General features: G+C 50.0%; 1 protein-coding gene across 2 annotated transcripts; it reads left to right on the top strand.

Annotated features, from left to right (window-relative positions):
• Nucleotides 1-3,648: 3,648 nt before the first annotated feature.
• Nucleotides 3,649-21,351, top strand: TREM2 (triggering receptor expressed on myeloid cells 2). Of its 2 annotated transcripts, none has more exons than XM_055144691.1 (6): nucleotides 3,649-3,774; nucleotides 15,303-15,576; nucleotides 17,247-17,597; nucleotides 20,035-20,125; nucleotides 20,934-21,020; nucleotides 21,106-21,351. In XM_055144691.1, exons 1-5 carry the CDS (start codon nucleotides 3,664-3,666, stop codon nucleotides 20,989-20,991), a joined length of 885 nt encoding a protein of 294 aa, XP_055000666.1. In that variant the 5' UTR covers nucleotides 3,649-3,663; the 3' UTR covers nucleotides 20,992-21,020; nucleotides 21,106-21,351. The 2 variants fall into 2 exon arrangements, with proteins under 2 accessions (XP_055000666.1, XP_055000665.1); XM_055144690.1 differs by having other exon boundaries at nucleotides 20,833-21,020.
• Nucleotides 21,352-21,463: the final 112 nt, after the last annotated feature.

Genomic DNA, 21,463 nt, shown 5'->3' with positions numbered 1-21,463 from the left:
AGGTGGGAATGTTGGTTTCCTGGGGGAGTCCGAGTTCTCCAAGGTCAGAGGATTGTGAAGCAGGAGAATCCAGAGGGTCTAGAAGGAATAGCATCTGACATGGGCAGGGGCACGGTGGGGAGTGGAACAGCTGCCAAGAATCAGTATAGACCAGCCCCTCCTGGGCTCGGCGCTGCAGGAGCCATGACAGAAGCGCCTGTCGGACCCAGGTAGACAACTGAGCTTCTTCCTCTGACTCCCACACAGGAGTGAAGCACCATGAACTCCCCTGTTCGCCCAGGTGGCCCCACTGTGCCTGGCATCAACACTGGCTCACTGCCATAGGAGGCATCAGAGAGGGAAACCCCTGTGTCCCCAGGGCATGACACTAGCCATTCCAGGGAGCGGGGGCTCACCCTCCTTGAGGCCTGGTGTTGGGACGAAACATGGGCAGGTCACCTTGCTTCAGGAAGGGGGACTCCCAGACCTGACCCTGGCACCTCCTCTGAGGTGTCTGAGGTTCAGAGCATCCTAAATGCCCCCAGGCAGATAGGCCAGGAGACAGGTCAAAGGGTGAAACACACACCTCACACAGTCAAGGCCTTAAGTTTGATCCCCAGCACCAAATGCCTACACACACACACACACACACACACACACACACACACACACACACACACACACTCACTCACACCAGCACCTCTAAGGGGGACATTAGTGAACCAACATCACCTTATTTAAAACCAAACAAATCTCCTCACTGGGCATAGAAGAAAGAAGAGAAAGGAAGCTGTCCTGACCAGGAAAGTCAGTCAGTTGCTACTGACCAGGAAGTGAGAGTGATGAGGAGTGAGGGGCTGTCTTAGGCTGAGAGTGTGAGCACCTGTGATCTGCTTACGTGGGGAGTGGACGGTATTCAGGGACTGGTAGACCTTGCTCAGGAGGCATTTGTGGGGAGAGAACAGAAACAAGAGCCTGGGGCCAGAGAGAGAAGTCCCTGCTGACACAGTCCTGTCCCCAGCCCGCGCCCCCTACGCATACGAGCTAACTAGAGTGATTTGAATGCAGAGCCATCGGTAAACCCTGATCTAAGTCTGGGGTGACCCAAACCCAGCCCCCTCAAAACAGGCAGGGGAGAGATTGCTTTTCATCCTCCCAGGATTCAGCTTCCCATGCAGAAGAGGGAACTGAGCCTCAGGACACAAGGCGAAGACCCCATGGCTCCTCCATCAGCCTCTGCACCAGCACAGCGCTGGCCCAGGGTCCAGCCACTGGGGGCTGAGGTGGGAACAATGCACCCAGTCTCTCCACCTATTGCCACTGCTGGAAGCCCAGTCAGACGTGCAGCAGGACCAGTGCTCCCTGGGCAGCACGAGTCATATGGGCTGAGTGACAAGAAATCAATCATTTCTGTTTGCAGCTCCCACAGCCCCTCTGAGTCTCTAAGTCCCTTCTTCAGCTCCTCAGCTCCATTCAGCCAAGTGTCTCAGCACCACACCCATGTGCATGGCAGCTCTGCCGGCCCCTGTGAGGCCAAGACACACCCTGGATATAGGGCACAGGGGAGGAAGGGATCTGGAAGGCTGCTTGGAGGAGGGTAATGCTGTGAGTCCTGAAGACAAGTAGGTGGTCACAAGGTCTGTGTCCTCCAGGAAGACTGGGCATCTGGGGCCACAATTTTCTTTAAAATTAGAAGGAGGAGTGGTCAGAGTGGTCATTCGAAGGCCAAGGTGATCGTCTTGTTCACAGCCGACCCATTCAATCCCTGTTACCCCAGATGATCCCCGGAACCAGGAGTGATCCTGTAGTGCAAAGCCTGGGGGAAGCCCTGATCACAGCCAGGTGTGTCCTAAAAAACAGAATGAATGAGATCAGAAGGCAAAAGGGATGGTAACTATTATTGAATCATAGATCAGATTGGCCTACACTCGTCATTATACCAGTATGGTGAAAACCTAATGTGAGGGCTGGAGAGATAGGACAGCAAGTCGGATGCTTGCCTTGCACGAGATTGAGCCCTGGCTCCACCTAGGATCCCTTATGTCCTGCCATGAAAGGTCCCTGAGCACAGGGCACCGAATAGCCATAGGCTCGGTGTGTGCCATCAGGAGCAGGGCCTCTCTGTGGGGCAGCCCCGCATCCACAGCACAGACAAGATGACTCAGGGATGCCACCAGCGCAAGGCAGCGGGGCAGAAAGTGTCTGCACAGTCGCCAGGCACTTTGGCCCAAACCGCACAGCGCACAGTATAACCTCTCACCCTCACACAGCCTGCAAAGGGACAGTGGTGCGTGGTCCCCGCCTCCCCAGGGAGCCGACCCAGCCCCGGACCTGTGCCTGCCCCAGGTGGGGTCCAGGACTCCCAAGTAGAGACTCCCCTAATAGCAGTCCCCGCAGGCATATCCCACCTGGCTGGCTCACAGCAGCTCCTTCCCGCCACTCGTCCTCTCGCCCCTTTGGACCGGGGCAGTGGGCGCTGCCCTCCCACGTGAGTCCTGCTGTCCCCCTTTGGAGCCCGCGCCTCGGCCCTTTAAAGGGCCAAGTGGCAGTGGCGGCAGTGGCTGGCGCGCGGGGTTCGGGCGGGGGCCAACTGCGGGCGCTGGGCGCGAGACAGCCGGCCAGGCTACCCGATGGGGGGCCGCGCTTGACCGGTGGGGCTCAGGACCCCTGGCTGCGGCTCTAGGCTACGGGTCGGGGGTCGGTAGCGTCGTGGGCACCGCGCCCCAGTCTCCAGACCCAAGGGCAGCCCCCGCGGGACAGGATGCGCGAGGCGAAAGCTGGGCTGCAGGGCCGCTGGCCGCCCCGCCAGCGCTTTTCAGGAGCCGTCCAGCGGCCAAGCGCTGTCCCTGGCTCTGGCCACCTTGCATGGAACCTGGCCGCTATGCCCTGCCCCGCGGCTCCTGAGCATGCCTGAGGCTGTGCGCACCGCCCCTGCCCAGGACCCGCCCACCGTCAGGCGCTTCTGGACTTAGGCGAGCCTCGCGAGGGGCGGGTGCGGGCAGTCTGGATGACCACCTGCCCCATGCCGTGGACCATACCCCCAGCCGCTGCCCCCGGGAGAGCCCGATGGACACCCCCTCGGCGCGAGTCTGGAGAGACGCCCAGGCCTGCTGCTGGGGGAAGTTTCTGGGACTGGAAAGGGCAGGCGGGAGACAGGTGGCCGGCCAGGGCATTGGGAAAGGTGGGGTTCGGGAAGGGACTTAGAGCCCATTTGAACTCAGCTTGGGGGTCGCTGCTCCGCGGGGGCTGCCCCAGAGCGAGGGGGGCGGTGCGCGGGATTCGCGGCGGGAGGGATCTGGGAAGGCGGGTGCTGGCAGCGTGGGGCCGCAGATGGGGAAGTTGGAGGCTGTGGGTGCTCGTGCACCTGCCAGGACGGGTACCAGCCTTGCAGTGGCGGCTCCCCGAAGCGCGCCCTTCTGCACTGGTCGTGTGCGTGGGCCTGGGTCTGTCCCTGGTCCTGCTCGGTCTCCTCGCAGGGAAAAGTCTGAAGTCGTTTATGCCCAAGGAGATTCTGCAGTGCACCCTCCCATCTGCGACTGAGCGGGCTGTCCAATATCTGTCCCGGTGGTGAGATGGGGGAGAAAAGTGGGAACTTTGGGCTTCTTTCTCCTCTGCAGAGCCTCTGCCTGTGTTTGCTCAACCCTGTTTGTGTGCAACCAGTTTCCCAAAGATGAGTGAAGGGAGATGCTTTGGGTGGGAACGTCCAGTGCCTGGAGGGCCCTCTGCTGTGGAAGCAGGGTCACTCTTGCCCATGCGGTCTTGGCAGCTGCCATGCCTGAACCGGAACACAGCCAGGTGTGTGGGGGGGGCGGGGTGGAGGGGGTGGAAGGTGGGGGACGCTGTCCATGGACAATGCCTCTCCCAGGGCACTGACCAAGCCTGGGGGTGCCAGGACTGGGTGATACTTGCCCTGGGCTGTGACTGTGCAGGCTGACCTGGCTGAGAATGTGGGGTGCTGAAGCCTGGAAGGCTGCCTGTGGGCGAACACAGACCAGGTGGGGCAGGGCCTGTGTCCTGTGACCTTTTGGTAGTGAAAGAACTAAGTTGGTAGCTGGTATAGGGTGGCCACCCACTCTTGCTTCACTAACCAAGTGGGACAGAAAAAATTGTGGCGTGTAGTGGACTGTGCCTTCCTCAGAAGCGCTATCTCGCCTCCTGATATCCTCAGGCAGCGAGGCTGAGGGATTGAGTTTTTTAAAAATGGATTTGTTTGAGAAGAACAGAGCCCAGGAAGACCCGACAGCTAGAGTCAAAAGTGTGGCATGAGAGGAAATAGGGCAGCCACTGTCCGAGGTTGGGACAGTACCCTGTGCTCCTGGTGGCAGGTATCCAGCTGGGACTCCATGGACACAACTTTGGGGACAAATGTGTGGTCAGAGGAATGTCCTGGAGACTTATCTCACCTTTGTGCACGCCACACAGCTGACAGGTACACACACAGACACAACACACACACTCGCACACACACCACCTGCCACTCAACCAACCTTCACCAAAATGCCCAGCTCCTGCTCCAGCAGCTGGAGCCAGAGAGGGAGCTTCTGGGACCCAGCTAGGTCTGGGGCTTCTGTCAGGAGGCAGGAGCCTTGCCTCTCCCACGCTGCTGTTGAGGGGACACTTCCATCGAGAGGCTGCCCCAGGCCAGCACCGAGCCCTAGGTAAGACCAGGCTCAGAGGGAGAGGAGCGGGCCAAGCCCAGAGCTGCCTCGTGTGTGGCTCCCAGGTCCATGCTGAGCATGAGGGGAAGCTCAGACCTGGGCTTAGTTCCACAGGCCAGCTCCTGAACTGTCCTGAACAGTCCCCTCTCTGGGGCCCCTGCAATGAACCCCCAGAGCTTGCAGACTCACTTCCTCACAAAGACTGTCTCTACCCCTCTCAACCTGGTGCACAGATATGTGCACACCTCACAGCCACACACACAAACACAGACCAGCTGTGTGCTCATCTCAACCGCCAAACACATACACTTGCCAGGTATGTGTACTCGCACAGTCACACACACAATTCCCAAGACATTCTTGCTTTTTTTTTTCCTTTTCTTTTTCTTTTTGGTTTTTGGGTCACACCCAAGGATGCTGACTCCTAGGGCTGACTCCTGGCTCTCCACTCAGAAATCACTTCTGGCATTGCTCAGGGAACCATATGGGATGCTGGGAATCGAACCCGGGTCAGCCGCGTGAAAGGCAAACGCCCTACCTGCTGTACTATTGCTCCAGCCACCCCCCTCCCCCCAAGACATTCTTTTGGGCCACACCTTGAGAGACCCACGGTGGTGGCGGGAACTGAGGCGGGGCTTGCAAGGCAGCTGGCCCACCTGCTGTGCTGCTGCTCCAGCCCCTCCCCATACCCTCTTCCTGGCCTGCTAGGTCCAAATGCACCTGGGTTCTTGAAACGCTTCTCCCGGCCTGTTGGCGTAATGCCAGCGGTGGCCACTAGAGGGCAGTGGAGAAGCCGTGCGGGGAAGGAGGCGCCTTCCCAGGGGTCCTGGCCGCGGGGGGCTGCTGCGGGCCTGAGCTCTCTCCGCAGGGTCGCCGGGGACTGCTCCGCTGAGCCGTCTCGGGTCTGGGGCTTTCCCAGGAGCCCAGGGGGAGTCGGGTGGTGCTCAGGAGACTCGGCGGTGTCTCCTGGCGGTACCTGGTGAGCGCAGAGAGGCGCGTCCTGCGGGGTCTGCAGGACTCGGCAGCAGCGGCCCGGCCTGGCGGGGCCCAGGGGTCCAGGGCCACATGCGGCGCTTCGGCCCGAGCCTTTCTGGGCATGGACACCGGGCCCGCTGTGCGCCACCTCCCGCCCCGCGCCTCGGCCCGCGACCCGCGGGTCACCAACAGTCGAAGTTCCGAAGGCGCGACCAGGGCTCGGTCACATCAGATCAGGGACGCGAAGGTGCCCGGGTTCCTGGCGACCCCCAGGAGCTGCGTCCGTCTCTCCTGGAAAGGGCAGAGCCGGGAGGAGGGCTCAGTGCTCGGGCACATCCCGGCAAGCCCACCCCACCCGCCCCCAGCCCGGAGGCTTGACCCCCCAGGCCACAGCTGCATCCCCCCCGCAGGCGGCCACAGCTCGGCCTGGGGGTCTTCCTCGGGGCCCTCCAGCTGGTTCTTCTCTGTATCCATTTCTACCTGCTATGTCTGTCCTATTTTGGGTCGTTTTATGTGTGTGATTTGGTTATTCCTTTTTTCTGTTTCACATTTAGTTTTTAAAACTGTATTTTTAATAGGGATCATTCTTTTCTTTTTTTTCTTTTTGGGCCAGAACCAGCGTTGCACAGGGGTTACTCCTGGCTCGTGCACTCAGGAATTACTCCTGGCAGTGCTCGGGGGACCATTTGGGATGCTGGGAATCGAACCCCAGTCGGCCGCGTGCAAGGCGCGTGCAAGCCCTACCCGGTGTGCTATTGCTCCAGCCCCAATAGGGTTCATTCTTAAGACACTCAGGAGGGGAATCTTTATTAAGATATCTGGGTCCCCCTTAAGCCCCCTGTGGGTCAGGAAGCTCAGTGGCCAGGCCTGGCATTGGGAGCCACCAAGGCTACATCCTGTGCTGCTGCTGAGGACCAAACGCAGAACACAGGTGCTATGGATGCTATGCATTCCTCTAAGACTTGAATGTTCTACCTGGTCCTGTTCTTATTTTATTGAAAATTTCATTTATATATATCATTTATAAACATAGCACAGTGGGTAGGGTGTTTGCCTTGCATGCGGCTGGTTTGATTCCTTCATCCCTCTCAGATCACCAGGCAAGCTACCGAAAGTATCTCGCAGGCACGGCAGAGCCTAGCAAGTTACCTGTGGCGCATATGATTTGCCAAAAACACTAACAAGAAGTCTCACATGGAGACATTACTGGGCTCACTTGAGCAAATCGATGAGCAACGGGATGACAGTGACAGTGATACATATACATACACACAGACACGACCATTAGAGATTGAAACTATCCATTGATAACTGCACACAAAAATAGAATTCTAAATTCTTAAAATGAAGCGGTGTTTTTATTCCACGGGTCAAAAAGAGAAATTTTATTTTAAATGTTATATATTCTTTAAATATTTTGAAATAAAGTTGGAGCGAGAAACTCAAAGTATTAAATGTTTATATAATTTTAAAACAGATCATTTTAAAATCAGTAATCTGTTTCCTCTTTAAGATCTAGAAAACAAAATGAACAATATGTCTTATTTAAGCAGAAAAAAATAGATAAGGAAATTTAAGAGCATTATTTTTCTGAAAACAAAAAAAAAGGAGAAAATAATTAAAATGCTAAAGATTTTTTGAAAGGTCAGTAAAATAAATCTCCAATAAGACTGAAAAGAAAAAAAACAATAGAAATGAAAGTCATCATTAGTATGTGGAGAAAAATTAATCTACCCAAATGGATACAAAATAAAATAGGTCACACATGAAGGGTCCAAAAATGTTTTTTACTGAAATAATATCTATTTTCCTTTATTTGTTTTTCTTTGGGGGCTACCTGTGGGACTCAGGGTCTCTTGGGGGTGGTCAGGGGACCCTAGAGGGTCTATGGATTCAACCCTGATTGGCCACTTTCAAGGCAAGCATCCTTCCCACTGCACTAACACTCTGGCACCCAGAAAGAAGATGAACTTTAAAAGAATAAGTATAACTTTTAGAACTGAGAAATATGTTATCTAAAATTTAAAATTAAGGGCCATGTGCAATAGTCCAGCAGGTAGGGCATTTGCCTTTCACGCAGCCAACCCAGATTTGGTCCCTGGACTCCCTTATCATCCCCCCAAGCAGTGCCAGGAGTGATTCCTGAGTGCAGAACCAGGAGTAAGCCCTGAGCATTGCTGGATGTGACCCCCATAAAAAATAAATAGGGGCTGGATCAATAGCACAGCAGGTAGGGCGTTTGCCTTGCATGCGGCCGACCCAGGTTCGATTCCCAGCATCCCATATGGTCCCCTGAGCACTGCCACGGGTAATTCCTGAGTGCAGGGCCAGGAGTAACTTCTGTGCATTGCTGGGCGTGACCCAAAAAGAAAAATAAATAAATAATTAAAATTTAAAATTGACTAAGTAGCATAAAGAATCAGCATAAGAATCATCAAACTTAAAAACACTGAGTCTGGGGCTGGAGCGATAGCACAGCAGATAGGGCGTTTGCCTTGCAAATGGTAGAGCTGGCTTCAATTCCCAGCATCCCATATGGTTCCCTGAGCACCGCCAGGAATAATTCCTGAGTGCAGAGCAAGGAGTGACCCCTGTACATCGCTGGGTGTGACCCAAACAACAACAACAAAACCCACCAAAACAAAAACAATGAGTCCCCATTATCAGTCTACTTGTCTCCTACTTTTTCTTTCTTTCAAGGTTTCTGACTTCCTCCAAATGAGGCTTCTTGTTCTTTTTATTAAATTTCCTTTAATATTACTTGGATTGGTCAGTTTACTGGTGATAAATTTTTTTTTTTTTTTTTTTGCTTTTTGGGTCATACTCAGCGATGATGCTCAGGGGTCACTCCTGGCTCTGCACTCAGTAATTACCCCTGGCCGTGCTCAGGGGACCATATGGGATGCTGGAAATCAAACCCGGGTCGGCCGCATGCAAGGCAAACGCCCTACCTGCTGTGCTATCACTCCAGCCCCCAATGGTGATAAATTTTTTAATTTGTTTTATACTACTTTGCCTTTGAGTTCACTGATTTTTTTTTCTTTCTGCTGTTGAAGCCCTCTTTTTTTAAATTTCAGCTGTTACATTCTTTAGCTCTATTATCTCTACTTGGACTTTTCTCAAGCTTATCTCAGACTTCTGCTGTTTTTGTTGACATTACCTTCCACAGAAGTCATTTCAGTGAGTATCAGTAAGACAGTTGTTTTGAAGTCTTCTTCAGGTAGCTTTCTGTTGGATAACAATGGAGTGTCCTTGTTGCTCCTGCAGGGAGCTTAGGTTTATTGAGTTACTCCCACAAGAGTGCCCCTGAGACATACCCAATTCCATCAAGCACTAATAATCCTATATTGCTTTCTCTTTCCCTTATGTCATTTGCATACATTATTGAGCAATGCTCTTTTTGTATAGACTCAGGAAGACAATTCATGTTATGCTTTGTCACATGGGAGTTAACTGACTCCAAAATAATATTTACTCCTGAGCATCATTTCACGATCACGATCACGATCACGATATCCCGTTAATCACCAATTTCTCGGGCAGGCTCAGTAACATCTCATTTCGTCCTTTCCCTGAGATCTTATAAGTCTATCTCGACTAGGCCCTCCTAATGATGTTGCACTGGGGGCACTTCAGGGTCAGGGGAATGAGATCCAGCTTGTTACTGGATTTTGCATATGAATACACCATGGGAAGCTTGCAAGGCTGTCCCATGTAGGCAGGAAACTCTCAGAAGATTGCCAGTTTCTCCCAGAGGAGAAGTAGGCTAAAGATATCGCTTCTGAGAGCTTGCTTTTAAGTCTCAGGATGTTGGCCATTGATGGGATTACACACACCTGGGTTCCTCTGCATCATATTTACCTGACTTAAACCTCACTTGCCCTTTCTTCCGAGTACCCCAAAAGCAGGATTCCAACAAATGGACTGAATGGACTCAGGGCAAGCAGTAAGCTACCCTGGCATCGAAAGGGGACAAGCTAAGCAGCATAAATATAAGAAGTTAAGAGCGCGGTCATGGGATAAACTCTGTCATGACCCAAAAAGAAGTAACTGCATACGGACACTGCTGGGGTTAGGAAAGACTAACCTGGCCTGAGGACTGTGGTCTGGAATATATAGCGAGATGTCCCCAGGAAGAGCTAGTCTTTAAGCTTAATATATCTCTGTATTCATACGAGATGACTAGAAGTATGATAAGAAATAAATGTACTATAATTGGTTATATTGATTACTAGAAGAGCTTCCAGCAGGAGAGGCTGCCTAAAATAACAAACCTAAAGAACCACCTGCTGGCTGCCCAGCACAACCAGGCCAAAGCCACTGACTGAGGACCACCAGGCCCCCCTGCTGCAGCGCTGGAAGCTCCTGCTGGTGGCCTCTGCCCCTCACAGACAGCAGCTACTGGAGAAGGTGCGACAGAAAGATGGTGACGCGTCCTGACGGGTCCAGCCCACGCCTCCCAGGCCAGGGGCCCACACCTGCTCACCCACGTGGGCACAAGCTGCGCAAGGGCTCAGGCAGCATATCCTCTCTTCCTTTGTTCAAGGGGCTTTTACAGGAGTTTTGGAACCTGTTCCCACATGAAGCTTCTACCTAAGTAAAAGTGCACTGTTAGGGGGCTGCCAAGGGGGGTAGTGCTGGGAGTGGTCGATGGTCTTTGAAATTCCTTTTCTGGTCTTTTTTTTCCTGCTGGAGCTTCTCTCAGAGGAGGGTCCAGCCGTCTCCCAGTCTGTTTCTTGTACCAGGTGAAAGTCTTATCAGGCCTTAATTCCTATTTTCTGCAAAGTTGGCTTTTTGCAACTTCAGTGCTATGGATATTATTATTTTTTGGGAAATGTGTTGCCATTGCCTTGAGGGAGGGGCCTTCCCTACCTGCCTGCCTACATCAAGATCAAACTCCCAAGGTCTGGAGAGATAGTACAGAGGGTAAGGCATTTGCCTTGCACGCGGCTGACCCGGGTTCTGATGTAGGCAGGTAGGTAGGGAAAGGCCCCTGGCAATGAAACTTAGATCATCAAAGTCTCCGGGGAGGAGAATCCTGAGACTGACCCACCCTGTGGACACAGGAACCGTACCCGATAAGACCTTCAACAGACTCAGGATAATAGACCCCCCACCCTGTGGAACCGCACCGGATAAGACCTTCAACAGACTCTGAGGATAATAGACCCCTCCCCAGGAGGTTCCCCGAAGAAGGCCATCACCACTCCCAACCTCCCTGGTAACCTTAGCAACGGACTTTTACCTGGGAAGAAGCCCCCACGTGGGGGCAGGTTGGAGAAACCCTATAAAGGCCACCTTGAACAAAGGAAGTGCGCGCATATGCTGCCTGAGCCCATGTGCTGCTTGTGCCATGTGGCCGAGCACATGTGTCGCCCGCATCTCCCCCCTTGAGGTGTGTACTTTCATGCTTTCGTGTCCAGTGCTAGGGTGTGTGTAGCTCTCTCCATCTTTGGAGGAGCCCGCGTTCTTTCTTGAGCGCGTTACTCCTACTGGTTTTCCTTTTCCACTTATCTCTTCCTCCTTCCCTAAGACCTTCTAAATAAAGTCTGTTACTTCACTGCTTGTCTACTCCTGAAATTCTTTTCCGAGAGCGAGACAAGAACCCAGTAACCCTGGGTCCCGGGTGTTTGAGGCGGTTGGAGGGAAAGTGACCGTCTTTCTCCTCCCCGCTTCACGAAAGTCACCTGTGGGGCCCACTGACGTCAGTTCGATTCCCAGCATCCCATATGGTCCCCTGAGCATCGCCAGGGGTAATTCCTGAGTGCAGAGCCAGGAGTAACCCCTGTGCATCGCTGGGTGTGACCCCCCCCAAAAAAAATCAAACTCCCAGGCAGAATTCTTTGCCCACATCTCTGCTCTCAGTATAACAAAGAGAACTGGCGAGAGATCACCAGGTCATTAAAATGCTAATGAAAAATAAAATGCTAATGATGCCAGCGGGCAGGTTTAGCTCTAAGCAATCTAAGGCAGACAAAAGAGAAAAAAAAAAACTGAAAAGGCACAGAAAGCTAGCAAAGCAGAACATTTTCCTTTTGATCCAAATAGCAAGTCTCTTGAATTCCAAGACCTGGTAGGTTAGGCTTGGCATGCATGTTGCTGAAGGCAGGCAGAGGCGGTGGTGTCAGGTCTCCGTGTTCACGACCCCCAGGTTCTTCAATATTTTCGAGAATGAACTATTGACTAATAAAGATGCTCAGACTAGAGTTAGGAAAGTAGAAAACTTTATTGGAAAGGAGAAAAGAAAAGAAAAAGAGCTCCCCAAGTGGGGAGGAACTTAGTATAGGAACAAGTTAACTCTGACTCCTTTTGTGAGACTTTTATAGGAAACCCAGGTCTTTGTGTGACAGAGAGTGCAGGGAATCTACAGGGTGGGCGGGTTGGTTTGTCTTTCTGATCACAGGCAGCAGAGGTGGTGCAACCAGAGGTGGTGCAATTCACCTCTGAACCTGCAGCCTCAGATTGCTATGCCTGATGCCTGGGAATGGTGCCAACTACAGAACCTAAATCCTAGCTTGGCCAAAGCTTAGGGGTCAGTGAGTGCCTGCGACTGTGCAACAACTCTGTCAGAGGACAGGTCTCAAGGAGATGATGTTGCAGAACCCCCTTCAGTGGAGGCTCTAGTAGCTCCTGGAAGGCTCAAATTCTTGGTACCTTCTAGAACTGCCTCTCTGCTTCCTGCTGCCTCAACCCCTATCCTGTACAGGCACAAGACTCCGGCCCACCCAGCAGATGCAGACGTGCTAGTAGACATACCCTGATAGAGCAGTATCCTGGCAACTAAGCTGAGGTTCTATTCTGCGACACTGAAACTTAGTGTTAGACCAATACATCAAATTTGGAAAAGAAATCTGCTTAGCTCAACCCGCAGAAATGCACATAGATTCCAAATCTTAGCTACTGTACTGAGTGCTGCAATGAATAATGCAGCACTCAGTACAATATACTTTAACCTTTTGAATGAATGTTCTTCTGGCCTGGGATAGTAACTGGATGAAGAAATGGAATGCTTTATAGGGGTGAGACCAAAATCACTCTTGAGTATAGGGAGGAGAAGGAAAGAAATAGAGGAAAAAAGGGGGGGCTGCATGGAGAGAAGAGATAGATGAGATGCAATAGAAGTAGGATCGTGGAATATGGGATTCAGGTACATTGGTGGTGTTAGGGAATTATAGAGCTAAATATCCAAACCAGAGCCAATGACACTGAAATCAGGAGACCCAAACTTTAATAACCAAACTTAAAAGGTGCCTATGACAATGGAGGCTGGTGCTGGGAGTCGGGGTGGCGACAGGGGAGAGGAAACCTGGTGGAGAGCAGTTGACACTGGTGGCAGGAACAGTGATGGAACATTGTATGGCAAAAACCAACTGTGAATAACTTTGTAACTCATAGTGCTTTAATAAAATAAAATTTGGGGGGGGGGGAGAAAGAAACATAATAAACATAGAATTTCAAGCCAAGTGAAAAGACAGAGACTGTATCACAGACAAAGCAAAAATCTTAGGGCTGGGTGTGTAAAAAACACAAAAAAGGAAGGGGCAAGGAGGGGAGCACCTCACTGCACCTGGCACAGGGCACAGGGCAGCGGCGCTGTTTCTCCCACTGCCCACGTTCTGTAGTCTCCAGCCGCTTCCCCCACCCCGGAGAGGTTGATGGCGATGATGAGGCAGGTGAAGGAAGGAACGGAGCCAAGCTGGTTGGTTTCAGTTGCAGTTTAATCCAATCTCCTCTCTATACACTCCCATCTCTCTCTCTGCTTCTTCCCCGAACCCCCTCTTACAGCCACCTTAAATCCCCCAGCATGAGGGGTCAGGGCTTACACATAGGTGTGGTCACAATCAATAGGGGTAAAGTTCTTTCCCTCAGGGGATGCTTCTTCTAGGACAGATTCTCTTTCAGCAGGACACCCACCCAAGAGCGGGATCCCATGGGTGTGTTTCTCCTCTCCTTGTCCAACTAACATATAAGCATTCATAATATTAATCATTTTGTATGGACATAGCAAGAGATGCATTAAGCTTATAGAATTGCTCTCCTGGGGTCATCTCGATCTCAGACTACTGTGCTCAGGCTAGATTAGTCTTTCCTATCCCTAGCAGGGTCCTAGTCTCGTCGTTGCTTTTGGATCATGACATGACATGTCCATGACCAAGCTCTTAACATATAGTTAAGCATTAGGCACTTTGGCCAGGCCCATCTCCATGCCAGGGCAGCACATAACTCACTGCTGGCCCTGGGTCTGTCCCGTCCCTCGTCGGGACCCTGCTTTTGGAGGTGCTAGGAACTAAGGGCAACTGAGGCTTAAGTCGAGAAAGCAGATGCCCAGGAGTGAATAATATTCGAAGCCAACTAAATCCCATGTTACCAAAGCATATTAACAACTATCTTTCTTTGTCCATACAAAAAGGATATTGCTTTAAAGTAAACTATTCAAACAACATAAGGAGAGGAGAAAGGCAATGTTAACTTACAATACAAGTTCACTGTCCTAGCAAGGACTGACCTTACAAGTTAACAGAGTCTGATTAGGCGAAGAGCTGATTAACTGGTTGGGGAAGGGAGCATAGAAGTGATTACGGATAAACAGGATAAACAAAGGAATGGGAGTGACTCGGAAGCACCTTGATAGGCGTGACTGATATACCTAAGCTCCTAGTGGCAAGAGGAGCAGGACATACCAATGTAGTCTAGAATTGTTTAGAGATTATTACCAGATTAGCCCAAACTCTGTGGCAAGAGAGAAAGGACAAACCAATGATATCCTACAGGTGGGAGTGAGAGATTTATAAACCATAGAACTAGGTGGTTTATAAACTTCCCTGGAGAAGAGCCAAAGCAGCTCTAACAATGCTTACTGAAATAAAAACAATTAATGAACAAAATGAGAATTACAGCAAAGATAAATAAAACGTTTGTTAAAAAATTTCAAATTATATTGGGGCTGGAGCGATAGTACAGCAGGTATGATGTTTGCCTTGCACACGGCCGACACAGGTTCAATCCCCGGCATCCCAAGTGGTCCCCCAAGCACTGCCAGGAATAATTCCTGAGTGCAGAGCCAGGAGTAACCCCTGAGCATCGCTGGGTGTGACCCAAAAAGCAAAAAAAAAAAAAAGAACAGAAACCAAAGCATCAAGAAACAATTATATACAAGAACAATTAATTACATTTACATATATACCATCTATGTAGCATATATTACATATATAACACTAATTATGGATTTTTAGGGAAAATTTTGAGGGGTTTTTGACACAATATATTGAAAGTGCTGAAAGAAATGGCTTTTCAACTCTGTCTTGTCAAATGGGCAAGTCCGTATCAAAGTCCTTGTCAACGGCAGTTGATGTGTGGGTCTCCACATGAATGGGGAAAATTAATATAGTAAAATGTTTATTTATCAAAAGCAATATATAGTCAACACAATTGCTAACAAAATTACAGTCATTTTTAAGGACATATTAAAGCATATAAAAATCATAAAAGACACTAAATAGCTATAACAATTCTGAGGAAAAAGTGAAGGAAAATGGAGACATCAAGTTACCTGCCTTCAGATTATGTTACAAATTGTATTACTACAAATGATGTTACTGATTCAAATAGCATGGCATTGAAATCAAGACATGAGGCACCATAAGGACAATTTACGTAGCCTGGACTCAACCATCTGTGCTAACTTTCCAGACTCCTGCTGCCACACTGAAGCTTCCTCCTTTACTACTACCACCCTCCACACCGCCCGCCCCATCCACATTCCTTCTTCCAATCAAAGAGCCAGGACCGAGTTCTGACTATTACTCAATCTCCAAGAGTCAGTGCTATGGGCAGAGCCTGATGGATTTGAGTCTTGCCTTTCTGCTATTCAAGAACAAGACAAGATCTTGCACAAGGAGTCTGCTTTCTGCAGACAAGAGTGCCATGGAGGTTCTCTGGCTGTTCACCTTAATCTCTGCTGCAGGTAGGATGCCTTCCCTCTACTGACTATGCCCTCTCCCCTTCCCCTTCATTGAGCATGTAGTGGGTGGGCAGCCCCAGAGTGTCAACTCTAAAGGTGCTTGGAGGAGGTTGAAGTCCTATGCAAGTTCTGACCTCTTTCTTCCCACCCTGCATCATTTCCTTCATGCTCTCTATTCCTCCCTGATATCAGAATCCATTTCAAGCATGTGGAAGTATAAGGGATGATGTGTTTTGGTGACATATGATGATATGATATCTTAGGCACTTGCTGGCTTTGGGAGGATATTGATGGGAATGGGGAAGAACAGGTAGAAGCTCTTTAATGATAATTCACCTAAGACTGTCCCTAGAGGAGTGCCCGAGGAGAGTGAAGAGATATCCAATGACTGGGAGTGCATCCTCCCATGCTCTGAATGGCAGGTGAAGGTAATAAATAACTACTATTATAGAGATGATACTCCCCAGATTTTAAAAATACAGCCGTCTTTCCCTTTGAGGCAAAGGAGGGTTCCTCTTGCTCCCCTGGCAGAATCAAGCAGACCTGGGGGAGAGGATGGAATATCCCAGCATATATCATGCTATATATATGCATGTACATATGTACATACATATGTATATATGTACATATACATACATATATATATGCATACATGGAAAGCAGAGTGAACAAGGTAGTGTCTGGAGGGAGAGGGATGTCAAGTGACATGTGTATGGGAAGCATGATTCATAGCTGGTCTCCAGAAGCAGGCCACCAGCTTCCAGGTAATATCCTCTACTGTCTCTGTTCACCTTATAGTTGAAGATGGGGCTCAGGGAAAGACCAGAAAGGGCCAGTTGAGGCAGAGGACTCAGAATGAACCCTTTGCAACCCTGTCGTCTTCAAAAGAGACGAGTGCTCTACGCCCGCCGCCCCTACTCTAAGAGGATCCCAAAATAGTAGCCTCGTGTCTCCCCAAAAAATAACCTTGACACTTGGTTCCTCCTGAAAGAGGAACCAAGCCACAGAATGGGGAAGCTGGAAGCTGAAAGTCAGAGGACAGGCCAGTGCAGAATAAGCGGGGGTGGGATGGGGGATAGGAGCACAGGGACGGGTTCCTGTTCACACTTCCCGGCCAGAGAGGATCACTAGCTTTTTCTCTCTTGAAATGAAAAGGAGAGATGAGGCCCATATCACCTGTGAGAGAGAAAAGGTGTTGCACATTGAAGGTGACGACAAACTGTGAAAATAAATCCAGAGAGAGTAAGTTCTCCAAGGATGGAAAGAATAAATAAGGAATTACAGAGCTAATATCCAGCAAACCTAACTATGATGAAGTCAAACCCAGGTCCTAGGTTCCTAACTCCCAATTGTCACTTTCTCTCCTCTTTTTATAAAAAAATGGAAGCTTTCGGGGGCTGGAGAGATAGCAGAGCAGGTAGGGCGTTTGCCTTGCATGCGGCCGACCCAAGTTTGATTCCCAGCATCCCATATGGTCCCCCAAGCACCACCAGGAGTAATTCCTGAGTGTGTGAGCCAGGAGTAAGTAAACCCTGTGCATCGCTGAGTTGCAAAAAAAAAGAGAAAAAGGAAGCTTTTTAAGGGGAGGATTTCTGTCTCTTATCCATGGCACATACAGTGTTGATACATTACATGAATGGAGGAATGAATTAATGTCTCTCCTCTATCTGCAGAGTTGTCAAAAGCCCACAACACCACAGTGCTCCAGGGCACGGCGGGCCAGTCCCTGCAAGTCTTGTGCCCCTACAATTCCTTGAAGCACTGGGGGCGGCGCAAAGCCTGGTGCCGCCAGCTGGGTGAGGAGGGCTCCTGCCAGCGGGTGGTGAGTACCCACCACTCATGGCTGCTGTCCTTCCTGAAGAGGCGGAACGGCAGCACGGCCATCGTGGACGACACCCTGGGTGGCACACTCACCGTCACACTGCGCGATCTTCAAGCCCAGGACTCGGGTCTCTATCAGTGTCAGAGTCTCCATGGCCAGGAGGCCGACACCCTCAGGACGGTCCTAGTGGCAGTCATGGCCAGTGAGTGTCTGCAAGTCTGAACCTCTGACCTGCCCTTGGGCTGGGGCTCATGTTGTTGGTATCTGTGCACAGGACCCCTGTCAAATGCGCCTCCCGGACTCAGGGCTACCGTTGAAGGGGTGCAGGTTGCTTATTGCTCAAGGGGCTACGCTGAGGTCCTGACTCCCGTTACCCAAACTATAGTTCTGAGTGCAGGTAAAGGTTCCTTTTTCTCATTTGCATAAGGTGCTCTATTTGCTAGCCCACCCAACACTAATCATTTGCTATCCAGATAGGATGTAAACACTCTAAGGGGTCCTTAAGGAGAAGAAAGAGACTCATTTATTCTCTATTCCTACAATATAATGTTAAATTGAATTAAATAGACAAGAGAGACAATATAGGGGTTAAGTTGCTTGTCTTGTATGCAGCTAACCCAGGTTTAATCTGTTATCTCATGGTCCCCTGGAGGACCATGTGGAATAGCCCTGGTGCACAGAGCCAGGAATAGCCTCAAAATACTGTCAGGAATGGTCAGCTCCGCCTCCATTAAATTAAATTTTCCCTGGTACAAGGACACAACCCTAGAAAGGGACATTTGGTTATGACCCTGGGCAATGAAGTTGACTCTTTAGCCCTCTATTGTATTATTGTATTTTATCTTTCTTTTCCTTTCTCTTTCCTCCTCTCTTTCTCTTTTCCCTTCTTTCTTTCTTTCTTTCTTTCTTTCTTTCTTTCTTTCTTTCTTTCTTTCTTTCTTTCTTTCTTTCTTTCTTTCTTTCTTTCTTTCTTTCTTTCTTTCTTTCTTTCTTTCTTTCTTTCTTCCTATCTTTTTTTTTCATCTCTTTGCATCACACCAAGTGATGCTTAGGGGTTACTCCTGGATCTGCACTCAGGAATCACTACTCCTGGCAGTACTCAGGGACCATATGGGATGCTGTGGATTGAACTCAGTTCAGCCATTTGCAATGCAAATGCCCTCTTCACTTTACTATCTCCCCAGTCTCTCTCTCTCTCTCTCTCTCTCTCTCTCTCTCTCTCTCTCTCTCTCTCTCTCTCTCTCTCTCTCTCTCTCTCTCGGTTGGTTTTTGTGTGTTTAGGAAGTGCTCAGGGGTTCCTCCTGGCTCTGTCCTCAATGTCCTCAGAGGATCACTTTTAGCAGCCTTAGGCATGAAACCCAGGCCTTCTGCATGCAAAGTATGTTCTCAATCATTGAGCTATCTCCACAATTCACCATCTCTTCACTTTAAGTCGAGGGGAGGGTGTCTGAGATGCTGGTAGCACAAAGTTCTGAGGCAAAGGAGAGAGTTCATTGCCGTAAGTGACACCTTGAGCCCCAGCTTCCTGCTGCCTCTACACTTTGTGTCCTCACTCTCAGCAGGATATGGCGAGGTGACTCCTTTATGCCCCAGCTTGGCACGGGGAAGACCTCCTGGAAAGTTTACTGCTGTCACACTAGGCCTGACTATCTTCCAAGGAGAAACATCCTGTGGCCACTATCCTATATCACGCCCTTTTCCCAACTTCAGGCCTTATTAAAATAAGAACCCGGAGATGTATTTATATAAGGTTGGGGGGCGGGAAGGGATGACCTGCTGTCTAGAATCACTTCCTCCTGGCACTCCTCCACCACTCTTCTAAGGGAAAGAGGAAGATGGGGAGGAGGATGCCCAATGTTCAGACCATCAGGGTCTAAGGCAAGATGATAATACTCTAACAGTTACATCATTATCCAGAGCTCGGTGGGCATCTGGAAGAACACAGTCTTCAACATCACCCGTTTATCCACTTGATCTTCCCAGAGGTCAAACACGTTTCATTCTGTGTACTAATTATTTAGCTTCTACTGACACTACATTCACCCCTGCAATACTGTTTTTTTGTTTTTGTTTTTATGGAGTGAATCACTTTATACTCTGGAAAATCAGGGGTTTGTGAATGCCCATGCTTCAATTTCTTGAGTTTATGTGGTGGTAGGGAGGGGCTGTTCATTCCTGGAGGTGTTCAAGGAATCATATGCTGCCAGAGATGGAATCCAGGGCCCCCACTCGAACCTTTTGAGCCATCTCACCAGCCTGCAATACTGTTTTTTATCTTGGATGGAGGTGCTCCAGGAAGAGATTAGAGGGCTCCAGGGGGCATTCCCATGCTGTTCAGATCTGGTAGTGCTGGTAGCCACCAAGACCAAGACCCTCCAGTGTTTGAGGGGCTATGAAGTTATCTGACTCTCCCCAGCCTCTGAAAAACTTGTATAATGTGTTCCAAATGGGACCACTATACATATGAAGAAACTGAGGACTGTTTCTTCATATGTGTATTAAATGAGATGAAGCTAATGACTGAACATATATGGGACAGAGTCCAGGGTGGGATCTCACTTCATGTAGAGGTCTATCCCCATCATGAAGGTGGCATCAAGGATAGGGGACTGGAAACTCACAGATTCTATCTTCCTCAGACCCTACTGATCACCAGGAGCCTGGAAATATCTGGAGTGAAGAGGAGTCCGAGAGCTCGGGTGGCCCCCAGGTGGAGCACAGTATCTCTAGGTACAGTCCTCAGAGTCCCAGCAGGAGATGGGGGATGAGGGAAAGGGATCCTAAGATAAACAATTTCCATGGCACTAGATCATCTAAGGAGTATATATATTTTGTCTAAACACCCCTTCCACCAGCCTATGTATATTGGTAGGATGTACCAGTTGTACATTCTATGGAATTTTCTATGGAAAATTCTATAGAATTTTTCCATAGACTCTCTCTTCTCCCTGACAGTCTTTGAATAGCCCCACAATTTGGCAATAGTGAAAAAAGCTGTACTTCAGTAAAAGCTGCGACCATCACTTCCCTGCATATCTGGAAGAGCCCGATTTAATTCTGATTGGCTCATGTCTGAATACTGGTGTTGAAACAGTTATCATAGAAAACACTAAACTGGCTTTCTGTGTGTATGTCACAAACACACACACACACACATACACACACCACCTATTCTAACACCATTACAAACAGAAGAAATCACAGCAGAAACCATCCCAGTCGGGGAAGGTGATATGCTGACGTATACTTAGCAGGCAGATCCATGCTTAGAGCATAATCACTTCACGACAGGCTTCCGCAGCCCAAATCTCCATCCCAGGGACTATATAGAATGGGGAGTCTCCTGAGTTCCTGTCAGCTCTTGGGTCCCTCCCGCCTTTCTCCCAAAGGGTCATTCCAGTGGTAGCCCATCCCCATTCCCTGCGTGTTTCCTCAAGGAACCTCTCTGAGATCACATTCCCACACTCCTCTGTCCTCCTCCTCCTGGCCTGCATCTTTCTAAGCAAACTTCTCATCGCTGGCGCACTCTGGGCTGCAGCCCGGAGTGTACAGAGACCGAAGACAAGCACCCCTGGCAAGCTGGACTCTGGCCGTGAGCTGGGGCTCCAGCTCCAAGCTCTGACAGGTGAGCGTGTAGAGCACAGTGAGGTGGAGGGTGTCCAGGTGAGGTGGGGATGCAAGGAACTATGTGAGTTTTTGGATTGCTGCAGTGAGGGGAGACACATGAGAGGAAAGGACCCGGCCTGGGAGGAGAGACCAGGAAGCGCCTTCAGGTGTCGCCCGTCCTGCACCTTCATCCGTCAGTCTTCGAAGTGCCTGGCTGTGCTTTGGAAAATGATCCACTCTGCCAGTACTGCTGCTGAGAGCATGCGTATGTGCCAGCCTTGAAGTGTGAAGGGTGTCTATGAATGTGTGGGCCCTAATATTGTACACTCACAAATAAATCCAAGACTTCGTTTTAACTCTCTGGTCTGGGGCATCAAGACAGTCTTCTCTCGTGCTACAGTAAGCATCAACTGAGTCAACTGAAGTGACAGATTGCACAGGGCTTAAGAGGGTAAGGCTCGG

This window comes from Sorex araneus, chromosome 7, assembly GCF_027595985.1.
Source record: "Sorex araneus isolate mSorAra2 chromosome 7, mSorAra2.pri, whole genome shotgun sequence".
NCBI lineage: Eukaryota > Metazoa > Chordata > Mammalia > Eulipotyphla > Soricidae > Sorex > Sorex araneus.
The sequence above is the reverse complement of the archived record's forward strand: the minus strand, read 5'-3'. Positions and strand labels throughout refer to the sequence as shown.

What these genes read in the sequence shown, in the direction of transcription:
- TREM2 (XM_055144690.1), top strand. Translation starts at nt 3,664, where the DNA reads ATGCTTTGGGTGGGAACGTCCAGTGCCTGGAGGGCCCTCTGCTGTGGA. An exon ending in CTGAACCGGAACACAGCCAG is followed by an intron (nt 3,775 to 15,302) that starts GTGTGTGGGGGG and finishes CTAACTTTCCAG; the next exon opens with ACTCCTGCTGCCACACTGAA. An exon ending in CACCTTAATCTCTGCTGCAG is followed by an intron (nt 15,577 to 17,246) that starts GTAGGATGCCTT and finishes CTCTATCTGCAG; the next exon opens with AGTTGTCAAAAGCCCACAAC.